At 51.9% G+C, this 12,107-nt stretch overlaps 1 protein-coding gene across 1 annotated transcript in view; it reads left to right on the top strand.

Annotated features, from left to right (window-relative positions):
- Nucleotides 1-135: 135 nt before the first annotated feature.
- Nucleotides 136-12,107, top strand: part of Alx4 (ALX homeobox 4) — a 37,492-nt gene continuing 25,520 nt past the window's right edge. The window contains exon 1 of the mRNA XM_005364122.2: nucleotides 136-565. Within this exon, the coding sequence (XP_005364179.1) occupies nucleotides 136-565 (430 nt within the window). The remainder of the gene's footprint in view (nucleotides 566-12,107) is intronic.

Genomic DNA, 12,107 nt, shown 5'->3' with positions numbered 1-12,107 from the left:
GAGAGAGAAGCAGCCAGCAGGCCGGGCACGGAGCACTGCCACAGCCTCCTCGCCTCCCTACCTCCCAGCCAAGGCGCGCGGTGGCGTCCTCGTGCCCTCGCCGGCGCCCCCGCCCGTCGCCAGCGCAGGCCAGGCATGAACGCTGAGACTTGCGTCTCTTACTGCGAGTCTCCGGCCGCTGCCATGGACTCCTACTACAGCCCGGTTTCGCAGAGCCGGGAAGGTTCGTCGCCTTTTAGGGGATTCCCAGGAGGCGACAAGTTCGGCACAACTTTTTTGTCGGCCGCTGCTAAAGGACAGGGATTTGGGGACGCCAAAAGCCGGGTCCGCTACGGCGCGGGGCAGCAGGACCTGGCGGCACCGCTGGAGAGCAGCGCCGGGGCGCGGGGCTCCTTTAACAAGTTCCAGCCGCAGCCACCCACCCCGCAGCCGCCGCCTGCTCCGCCCGCGCCACCAGCGCATCTCTACTTGCAGCGGGGCGCCTGTAAAACACCCCCGGACGGCAGCCTCAAGCTTCAGGAAGGCAGTGGTGGTCACAACGCGGCCTTGCAGGTCCCCTGCTACGGTGAGTGCACGTGCGGGGGAATAGGGCGCGGGGACCCTGAGGTCCGAGATTTCGCTACCCGCCCCCCCAAACCCGATGGGCTGTTGGGAGGCTGGAGGTGGAGGCTGGAGAAACTCCGGGATCGAGCCCAGATGGAACAGGCGCTTTGAGAGCGTCTCTGCATCCCGCTGCGTCTCCAGCCCCGGCCCGGGCTCGAGCGCTGTAGTTGTTCCCCTCGCTCTGGAGTCGCTTCCTGGGTTTCTTCTCTGTTCGTCCTAACGTCCCGCTTTACTCTGTCCCGCGGGGCCGGATTTGAAGTGGATGCTTCGTCCGGGTTCCCGGCGGGAAGCTGCTAGAAGTTTCTTTCGCTGCGAATCGGCGCGCCGCTCCGCTCTGGAGTCGCTGGGCGCTGGCTTCGTGGCTCCGCGCACTGCGCGGGAGGTAAGAAGCCGCAGGTGCCCAGCGCGCGGGGAAGTCCTGAGCGCAGTCCCCCAAGTCTTAGCTAGAAGCCGCGGCACTGTGTCGCCTGCGACGCTCTTGTGGACCTGGGTCCGGATTACCTGGTGCATCAGAAAACCTGAGTCCTGGTCCAGAAAGCGGATCGCCTAGGGAACTGCAGCCTGCCCGTCTGAGATGTCTGGAAGTAGCCGGCATGTGGGGAGGGGCACGGTTTAGGACCCATTGGGTGGGAAAACAGTAGTTCTAAAATACAACCAGCACAGGACCGTGGAAAGAAGGAAGAACCCTGGTCCCGATTTGGGACCACAAGGCACCTGATTGAGAAGGCCTGAATGACCTCCAAGCCCCCTTGAACGTGGCTGCAGGGTTACTGCCTGGGTCCTCGGTGCTCCACTACCATTGTTCAAGTGAGTTGGGAAAGAAAATCACCCAAACCCCTAAACTTTCTCCTTTTTTTATAGCATCAGAGTTAGGAAACTCCAAACGCAAAGAAGAGAGAAAGAACCTTCTCACAGGCCTTTGTCTTTAGGTTAGGCCCTAGTGAGACGGGCGGGCTGATTCTTACAGAGCAATGACTCTGGCTGCCAGGTAGGATATAGAGCACTAAGCCTGGGGATAGAGGTGGGACATGTGGAGGTCTTGATGAACAGAATAATCTCAGGAACATAGCACAAATTTTAGTATGTGCGCGCACACACACACTTCCTCACTTTGAGCTCAATCACAGACAGGACTGGAACAAACTTCTGGGGTACTGTGGACATTTACCTAAACTTGAATTCTACACACACACACACACTTCTTTATGTGCCAGCATGGCACACACCAAATGCCACTCATGTGGCTTCAAAACAGCTACAAACCATCAAACTGACAGAACGGGCTGAAAGCAGATCTAGACAGAGCTGGTGGCCTTTCCCCAGGGCTGCCAACTCTCCTCTCCTCTCCTCTTCTGGCTGGAATGACACTGGTGCTCCTTCCATGCCCAGCTCCAGAAGCCAGGCCCTGCCACCGGTGACTACCAGGTGAGAGCAGATGGCAGACTCACTTGCAAAAAATCTACTGTTCAGAGCCAGGGGGCTCAGCTAATCTCTCCCCAAGTGCACTGCGTTTTCATAGTTTAAATCCATCCATTGGCTAGTCTCTGAGGAAGCTGAGGTACTAGTCAAGAAGAGTCATAGAGCTCTCTGTCTGCTGGTGAGAAAGATGCCCTCAGGCCCCTACGGTAAAGAAAGAGGTTAGGCCTCTGCCTGTCCTCTGGTGATCTTCAGGACTGACTGGCCACTATATCACCAGCATTAGCCATTGTGGCCAAGGAAAGGAGCAGTCATTTGACCTGGAACTGCCCCTAACACACAGAGTGACCCCAGAGTGAGTAACTCCATTCAATTCCCATTTCCTCCTTGATACCAGGGCAGTAAAGGACAGATCATAAAAGCTGGACTCCCCCCCCCAACGCAGCCTTCCTCCTATACACTTCCATCCCCTTCATTTCCATGCTGCTGGGTCCCCCAAGTCTGAGGACAAGGCGTGCTCCTGCCCTTGCTTGGACAAAGTCATAAAGGGCAGCAGGCTGGGAGCAAGGACAGCAGGAACCTGCCAAGATGCCACTGCACCGCTGCCTGAAATGGAGGCGATCCCTCCAGGAAGCAACCAAGGAAGGCCAAATCACTGTCCCTGTCCCCTCTCTTTCCCAGGAGATTTCAGATCTACATAGGATGAGACACACTGAGTCCAAGATGTAGACACTAGGCACTGGGAAGCAGAAACAAGAGCCAAGCCGGTCAGGAAGTAACGGGGAGAAGGTCTGTGGAGTTGGTGCTCTAATCTACCAGCAAGCTGAGAAACCAGGAAACCAATTCTCTAACACCGTTATGAGGTTTAAGCCAGGAGGTTGGGGCTCCAGAAGAAAAAAATAAAAAAACTGAGATGTTATCAGGAACTTGGGTATAGGAATAGGCCTTGCCTTGGTGACTGGATCCTCAAGCCCAGATGGATCAGTCTTTGCAACTTCTGCGGGTTTATAGGAGTCCAGACCTCAAAGCAGTTCCGAGTGGAGCGGAGCCTCCGCGACTTCAGCCTCGATGTTACCTCGGGAGGAAAGTGCAGGCCTGGAGGCTATGCTTACACAGAGCTGAGAGAGTGCAGGCCATAGTCTTCTGAGACTCTAGAACTGGAGGTAAAGGAAGATTAAGATTCCCTTGTGGCTTAGGCGTCCTTACTGGGTCCCGACCTCAGTTTCCTCATCTCTACTAAAAAGGGCAAAGCTCAGTGTCACTCTGTTGTCTCCTGGGTCATTCGCGTTTTTATGAAAGGGCCCCTCGAAGGAGCCCTCGCCCACTGCGATCTAGACCCCACCAGGCTCACTGCGGTCTTTTGGTCAGGGCGGCTGGGCGAGAGCTGATCGCCAGGGTGGAGACCCGCCGCTGCTGTGCAGGGCTAGGAAAAACCAGGACTGGCTGTCAGCTCTGCAATCCTCCCGCGGCCGCGCGCAACCTTGCCGGTACCTCTGAGGGTGCGGCTCCACTGGGAACAGCCCTGCCACCTCCTCTTTCGCTTTCGATTCGGTGCACGCAGGTTTTCGTTGAGAGCAATTTGGGACCTCCACAGCCCATCTGGAATGCAGCGCCCTCGGCGCCCAAGTCTCAGGGCGCTCCCGCCTGGCTCGAGCCCGAGTGGCGCCACCGAGGGCCGTGTTCTGATTTTTTGAATTAAACGAAATGTTAAACTCTGGAGGTATTTCTCTGCCTCCCCCTCCTTAGTATAGACACAATCCACACAAGGTGACTCTTACTTAATTTAATCAAGGAATCAATCGGGATCTTTTGTAAATCCTCCTCCCCAGAAAGTGGAGAGTGGGGCGGAAGGAGCTGGCAGAGCAACTTTAAGTAGTCCCCAGGCCAGTCAGAGAGGATTAAATCCCTCAGTGAAGGCAAAGATCCCCTGCCAGTTTTAGAGGAAAGGTTGGGAAAAAATAGCTTTTAATTTTTTTACTTCGTTCATTTCCATAGCCCCCACCCAGTCTGCTCCAACAAGCCAACCCCAAAGACACGTTCTTAAACAGAGTCAGAAAGCTTGTATTAAAAGTTTAATATTATTTTGAAATCAATCAACTTGGCATACATTTTTCTTTAATTTACACATAGTGAGGTTCAAAGTCTTACATGGAAAAGTCGGGAAAATGGTTAGAAACTCGCTCAAGTCATGGTCCTGTGTCTTGAATATGTGCACGAAAAAAAATTTGAGGAAAATAAAAAATTTTGTAAGTTAAGGAAATTTCAGGAAAGAATTCGAAGCACCGGGGACCCCATCTTGTTTCTGAGGGCAGTATGACAAGGATGACCCTTTTAACTCCTGGACGCTTGCTCAGTCCTGACCCTAACACAAGGCTACAAACCAGCTTAGCCTAGAACCTCTCTCAGACTCTCCTGGAGCCTTCAGAGCATTCAGTTGCCCCTAAGGTTCCGGACGCGGAGGAAAACAAATTATTTTTTTTTTTTTTTTTTTTGGTTTTTATACCCGTATTAAATCTTGCTAACATCCCAAAGCGCTTTGGTTTCCAGCGGCACAAGGACAGACTTTTCATGGAGAAGGTCTTGATTCAGTTCGAGAGCACTTGGAGTTGCTTCTGTGGCTGAAAAACTTCTGTAACAACTGAGAGGGGGGAAAGGTTGGCGCCACGTGCGTTTGACCAGGGTTGGGGCTTGTCTGCTGACTCCTTGGACCTCCGGGTACCCGAGGCAGCAGTCAGGGACAAGACAAGAAAGCTAACTGCGTAAGCCTCCAGCGGCTTGCTGGGCAGGAACGCGCACACGGAGGAGGTGCGGCGGCCAAGAGCACACTAATACACAGGTAGGGTGAGTAGGAAAGTACTTAGGAAAAACTGAAAATTCTGGAAAGGAGATCTTAGGGCCTTGGTGCTCCAGCGTCCTCTGTCCTGAAGCGTCTTCCCTCAGGAAGCCGGAGAACTTAAGAGCGGTTCCAGGTTTGGGTGGGACGGTGACCAAACATTGGCTTCAGGGTGCCACTTCCACATTCAGGGACAACTATGGGCCTCTCTAGGCATAGTTTGAGACTGTGTGGTCCCCTCATTGAGGAGTTAAGGATGGTCATCAGACCAGGAAACCACACCAGTGCTTGGACTCAAGCTACAGCTAGGTGACGATTCCTACCAACGAATTCAGGATGTAACTCAATGGTGACCCCGTGTTTAAGCTCTAAAAGCCACCAGCTCAGCACCAGTAAACAAGTGGGAGTTGGTCCTTCTTCCAAACAAGACCCCTTGGGAGAAGCACCCGGCTCCCTCACTCTAGTTCAGCCCCTTAACCACCGTTTCTTCTCTGAGACCAGTTACCAACGGCCCCCAGGGACCACACTTCTCTGGTATAATTGTGGGAATGAGTGACACCCACATCGCCATTAAAGGTGATTCTGTTAGTTAATCTTTTAGAGGTGTGGAGTAGCCTGGGGCGGCGGGAAACGGGAAGCCCCAGAAAGGCTAGTAAAAATTAAGTCTGGTTCAGACGCCTCCTGTGCCTTCAGGACGGTGCTTCAGGTACCCCAACGTGTTAGAGTCTTTCCCTCTGACCCCAGCACATTCTGAAACCTAAGACTCTTTTCTTCATCATACACAAACTCACTTCCAACCTCCAGCACCAAGGAAGAAAAAGAGAGGGGAGGGGAAAAAAGTTGAACCGAGTTCAGATATTTGCAAAAGGTTGCTCAGAGGAGCGAGTGGCAGCGGGGTGATAATAGCAACCGCCCAGCCTCAGCTTCAGGTTCTACTTGAGAGGCAGCAGGGCGCACAGGAAATTCCTGGAGAAGAGGAATCACCAGGAGATGAGGGTGAGAGGTGTCGCAGCCTGCCAAGATACCTACCTTTCCTTGCTACAGCACTTGAGCTTAGGAACCAACTTCAGGGTAACTAGCTAAGATCCCGTTACTGCGCCGCGTTCGGAACAGGGAAGGAAGCCGGACGCCGAGCTGGTGGTTTTTAGCGCTTAAACACAGGATCACCATTGACTTACACCCTGAATTCGTTGGAAGGAATTCTTAAAGCGGATACTCTGGGGGTAGAGGGCGGCGAAATTCTCGTCCTGAACTGGGAGCCCTTGCACTTTCTAGAAGACTGTACCGGCTACCCTGCGCTACCGAGAGCGCGATCCAGAAGAGCCATTCACTAGTCAGCGGAGGAGGATTTGAGTCCGTGGGCAAACTGATCTCCAAGGTCTCTCTATTCCGTGATCGTCTCTGCTCCTGACCTCCTGTCTGAGAGGGTCTGTGAGGGTGCTAGTCCGGGTCCCCTCCTCTGCTTTCCCACTCCCACAGGATTTGGCCGGGAGGGGGGGGTCCAGATAAGTGGGCAGAAAAGTCTTTCCTGGAAGCAGAATGGTGAGCAGTTCAGGACGTAGAGCACGCTGACAGAAGGTGGGGCTGAATGAGAGGTTGGGGTCCTCAAGGGGCTTTAAATATGAAAAAAAGGTAAGCTACTGTTCCTTGGTGCTCACAGGGCACCAGACTCAAGCCAAGGATGCATTGTTTCCGGCGTCTCCCCGATCTGATGGTCCATTTGCATTCCCTGACTCTATACTTTCCAATTCCTACCAAGAGCAATAAGGGTTTGGTGAACTAAGAGAATATGGGCCTTCTGTGGCTGGAGCTTAAACCCTTCTAGTGTGTGTCCGGAGCTTGGCTTGGCTGTAAGGATGAATGGAGAATCTGTGTTTTATTCAGAAGGTTGGGTGCATCTGTGAAAGTACACCAGGACCTGTAACGCTTGCTCTCTGGCTCTCTTGCTCCCCCTCCCATACAAAGTCTGTTTTTGTCTGTCTGTTTCTCTCTCTCTCTCTCTCTCTCTCTCTCTCTCTCTCTCTCTCTCTCTCGGCAATGTGAGCTGGCATGCATCCCACCCATAGTTACTCTGTCCTCTTCCTCCTTCTGAGTGAGTCAGGCTATACTTGTGTGCATTAATTTTTTGTGCACTTCTGTATGAAAAATGCACACGATTGGGGCCATTCCGTTACCCTGGCATGGGAACCTATGTGTGCAAGAGTAACTGTGTGTGGCTCTGAAAGCCCCTCCTAGCCTGTGCACAACCAAGCCTCGCCTTCAGAGGGCTGTGCCTGAGGGAGGCTAAGCTGCTGTATGTTTCTGGCTTCAAACCTCCCTTCTGGCTGCCTACTGCAACTTCCCTGAGGCTGACTCACAGACTAGCAGAATCTCCAGGTGGCAGGTCTCCAGAGAGCCCTGGCATCCCAGATGAGCCCACCTGCAGTGCAGCTAGACTTGTCCCCCTTGTCCCTGTCTCCAGGGGTATGTCCATTTTGCCTTTGCGGCAAGCTCTCCTGGCACCATCCTGATGTAGTTTTCAGACTTCCTTTATTAGATGAGTAGGGCCCCAGGAGATAAGCCCCCATCAACCCAGGTTGTAGGGAGGGCAGGGACTCCTCTTACCATTGAGTGGAGAGACAGTGGGATCTGGAGACAATCTGCTTGGGTCACCTACTGTTCTTGCATGGAGATACAGAAACCACATTGCATGGGTACCCCTAGGCAAAGGACCCACCTCTCCTTCTCTTACATGACTGTCTACCCAGTTTGGGGGACCTTGATGATGCTCAGGAACCATCGTCCCCCAACACAGACTTAAGTGGGTCTTGATATCCCTATGGTGTCCTACCCTATGTTGGAAGAAACTGCAGTCCTCTACTGGCTGGATGTTCTGTTTCACAGACCGGGGCCTAGAATGCCTGATTCCACTCACTTGTGGCTCATCAAGCAGTCTGTCACCGAGCCAGGCCCTGGGAGGCCTGAGAAGTGCTGCACCCTGCCTCTGCTTTCAGGTCTAGAGGCAGACAAGCAACCTCCAGTTCCTTTTCCCTGGCACAGTGCTGGACTGGGAACGCCTCCCTCGGACTGGCTCACAGACTCAAGGGGAGAGATGCCCCTGTGTATAGAGTTAGTCAGAAGCCACCACCTCTCCCTTCCTGGGCCCCCTGCTCCAGTAAGGCAAGGGAGATAAGGCATACGAAGTCCCTTCTCAACTCTCTTCTCCCCCTCTATGCAGAGCAAGGGATCTGGCTGCAGGTGCTGGCATTTCAGTGAAATTAACCATGACCTTTAGCACAGTGCCCACTTACGCTCTAGTGTCACTAGGGATTTCATTTGTTGGATGTGGCTATTTGGGACTTGCTGACTAAGAGGGAAGGGAGCAGGAGAGTGTGTGAGTATGGCATGTGTCTCCAGTGTAGATAGATCCTGGATTGCTGAGTTCTTGGCAGTAGCCAACACCCACTTTTGGAGGGAGCTGGAGTATTGCTGCAGATGTCAAAGTTCTAATAAGGAGCCAAGTTTTTATTATTGTTGCTGTGTTGGAAATTAAACTCAGGTCTCATATACGTGAGGTAAGCACTATACCACTTCAGACCCTGATCACATTTTAGGGTACGAAAGGGAACTTCGAGGTCCCCCAGAATATGGGGACCTCCCTGATGTCCAAAAGTCTTCCTGGCACTGTCTTTGGCCCCACCATTCAGCCGCCTCCATATCCAGTTGACAACTGAGCACCGATCTGGGATCAGTGAGTCCTTAAATGTTAAGAAGGGGACTTTGCCTCATGACAGTCAAGACAAGCATGTGTACGCCTCTCCAGCACAGGTCCCCACATCTAAAACAATCCCTCCAATCAATCTGAAGGTTTTAAAAGACTTGGTCCAAGTTCTGGAACCAAGCAAACCTTAGAGACCTCAAGAGCCTGCCTGGCTGCCTACTGCATTATACTCAGAAGGTCCGGCCACTTGCTGCAGAGGGAAAGTTTAGCAGGCTTTCCTTGCCCGGACCTTTCCTTTATTTCCCCTCCTTCAGGGTAGGTCGACAGTGGCACAAAGAGGGGCATCTGCAGTTGCTGTAACGTAGGCCAATTTGGTGTTCCAGGCACTGCACTGCACTGAGTACTTCCTGTATTCTCTAGTTCCCTGCATCCCCTTTATGATACTCTGAGATGAGACTCGCCAGAGACCTGGTAGACAATGGGGAACACATGAGGCTGGGGCAGATAGGAAGGATCGAACACGGTCCTGGTAGCCACAACACTAAGAACCTACAAAGCATCCTTTTCAACACGAACCTGATTATACTTAGAGTCATCTCAACTCTTGGAGATGACGTGGAAATGAATGGTGGGGTCTATTTCAAACATGGCTCCCAAAGGGGTCTTCATTCATGCCTAGGGATGCCTGACTAAGGCTAGACGTTGGCACCTGGTAGTCCTGAGCTGGACTTCAGGCATGGCTTCTTCACCTGTGCCTGGTGAGGCCGGCATGGCACAGGTGCCTAACAGCTGGAGTGGGGCCTGCATTGTGAAGTGCTGGTGAGAATGAGGAGAACAGCATTGGGAAGCTTCCAGTAGTCGTGGAACGGTGAAGCTCTGTCTATGTGCTTCCAGATTGTTTCTCCAGACCCTAAAAAGGCCAGGGATAAACAGCAGAAGCCCAGTCGGTGTTTGCTGATAAGTGAGCGATATGGGCTGCGAACATTCTAGAAGCACTGTGGCGTTTCCCCTCCTCTTTTCTTCCTCTGTGGAGGGGGGGGGGGAAGCAGCCAGATATGTGGACCTCTTTTATCCTTGTGGAAAATGATTTCACTCTGCAAGGAGCTTGTGGTTCAGGAGCAGGGAGGTCTTGGGGAGACAAGCCATTTGTTTTGCAGAATTGTGGCAGTTTGGAGGAGTTCCCTCTATCCCCAACTGTTCCCCCTTTGGGCTCACCTCCAAGGCCACAGGCCTGGTGTCCAGCTGCCATGCCTGCTGGGGCTGGCTCTCATCAGGCGGGTGTTCTCCCTCCCAAATCTCCTCAAACCCTGCCTGCAGTTAGTGCTAGCTCCTGCAGCACTCAGGGTGGCTTTTCCTCCCTGGAAACCTATCTGTTCTCCCCTGGAGATTCTGTGACTCCCTGAGCAGGGACATAGCTCTCTGTTCTCAGCCACTCTGCACCTGGATTCCGCTTGGGTCACCTACTGAGAGCTGGGCTCTCTCCCAATACTTCTATTTCATGTGGCCCCCAGTATTTGTGTGGGCATGGTTACACACACACACACACACACACACACACACACACACACACACACACACACCTCTAGCCTGGGAATGTTAGCACTCAGGGGTGGCTTCCACTATTTCAGACTGCAGGTACTAGGTAGTTGGGGGAGAATATGGACAGAGACAGAGCAGGGCGAGGCTCCCTTCTCCTTCCCTAAAGAGGGAACAGCCTCATGGCAGGCTATGGCCAATGCCCTGGGTAGGTTTCTCTCCACCAGCAGATCCTGTGTGCAGCACCCTGGCCAGGCACAATTCAGAGTCCTGCTGTGAAAGAGCTGATTCCTGTCCTCATAGCCACCAGCCTTGCCAGGGGAATCCCCAGAGGGTGGCAGTGGTCTAGTGCTTCCTAAGGACATCTGAAGTAGCCCCCAGAGGTTCCTTTGAAGCCAGTCAGCAGAAGGAGCAGGAAATAGCCCTCCATTATCAGGAAACTGCCTGAATCCAGGGTCTGAGTGAGCAAAGGTCTGAGTGTGGCCATGATGGCTGCAGGGAATTGGAGCCCTAGGATTGGCAGGGGCCCTCTGTGAGGACTTTCATTTTCTGCTAAGGCTTGGGGCTTAGGAGAACCCCTGGGGGTCGCTGAGGGGCCTGTGAAGGCAAGCCCCTGATGAATGTTGTTAGTGTTCCTTGATGTGATTTTTCAAGACATTTTCAAAACCTTCAACCATCAGGGAGATGGTGTTAGTTCATTTCTTGGTTTATTTTCTTAATAGTGGTAACATGCACATACATGACATGACTCTGAGTGTGGAGACTCACATGTACATACATGACGTGACTGAGTGTGGAGACTCACACGCACATACATGACGTGACTCTGAGTGTGGAGACTCAAGGCTGTAATCCCAGCTGAGGCATGAAGTTTGCTGAGGGTGCAGCTAGCTCGGACCTTCCGAAGGTCCATCGCAGGACTGTGTGGTAGGAAACAGGCCGTTACTATAAAGGTCCTGTGCAGGTGAGTTTCAGGACAGCCTGTGCTACCTAATGAGTTCTTACACACACACACACACACACACACACACACACACACACACACACACACACAATTATAACAAAGTTAATTATTTTAACCTCTTTAGGTGTGCAAGTCAGTGACAATTAAACACATGGAAAGATTTATAGCGTCTCCTCTACTTCCAGAACTTTCCTGTCATTTTAAATAGAATCTGTACCCATTAAACAAAAGTTTACATCCTCTTTCCTCTGGGTAGCCTTCACTTTACTTTCTGTCTCTATGAATTTTTCTTTACTCTGATTTAAATTTGTGCTTGGGTGCATAACTATCCATATATGTTCTTAGCCATCTGTGCAAGTTCAAAACCTTATCCAGATCCTTCTCCAGTGTTTGTTTCTGTTGTTTGGATGTTTTGTTGTTAAGTGGAAAGAATTAATATTATTTGTGGCAACAGGGATTGAACCCAGTGTCCTATGCATTTGTCCTACCACTGAGCCACACTCAAAGCTAGAGACGAATCTTAAAGTATTTTAGATAATAATTTTTTATTAAAAAGAAGTATCACAAAGCCTCTCCTCCTGTGGGCCATCTTTGCCTCTCTGGATGCTGTGCCGGATAAAAGTTTTTCATTTTGATAAGTCTGGTTTATCGCTTTCCCATTTTTGGTGTTGCATCTGCATTGATGACACCTATGTCATGAATTCCTGTTTCCTTCTGTTGGCATGTGGGCTTGTTTCAGGTCTTCCTTCCATTTTGTGTCTTTGGGTCCAGCATGAGAAGGACACTAGTTCCATCTGTGAGCCTTTGGTTCCTGGCACCCAGAAGGAAAGGCAGCCTTCTCTCCACTGAGTAGCTTTGAGACACTGCCTCAGAACTGCTCCCTGGGCATTTGGGAGCTTCCCTCTGTGGTCTCTGTTCTCTTGTCTTGGTCCATTCCATGTGTCTGCTCCAGCAGGGCTTTCTCATGTGATGTTCAGGATAGTGAGTGCACTGGGAAACCCAGAGGTCACTCTCATGTGATGTTCAGGATAGTGAGTGCACTGGGAAACCCAGAG

The sequence above is a fragment of the Microtus ochrogaster genome, assembly GCF_000317375.1.
Source record: "Microtus ochrogaster isolate Prairie Vole_2 chromosome 14 unlocalized genomic scaffold, MicOch1.0 chr14_random_1, whole genome shotgun sequence".
NCBI lineage: Eukaryota > Metazoa > Chordata > Mammalia > Rodentia > Cricetidae > Microtus > Microtus ochrogaster.
The sequence above is the reverse complement of the archived record's forward strand: the minus strand, read 5'-3'. Positions and strand labels throughout refer to the sequence as shown.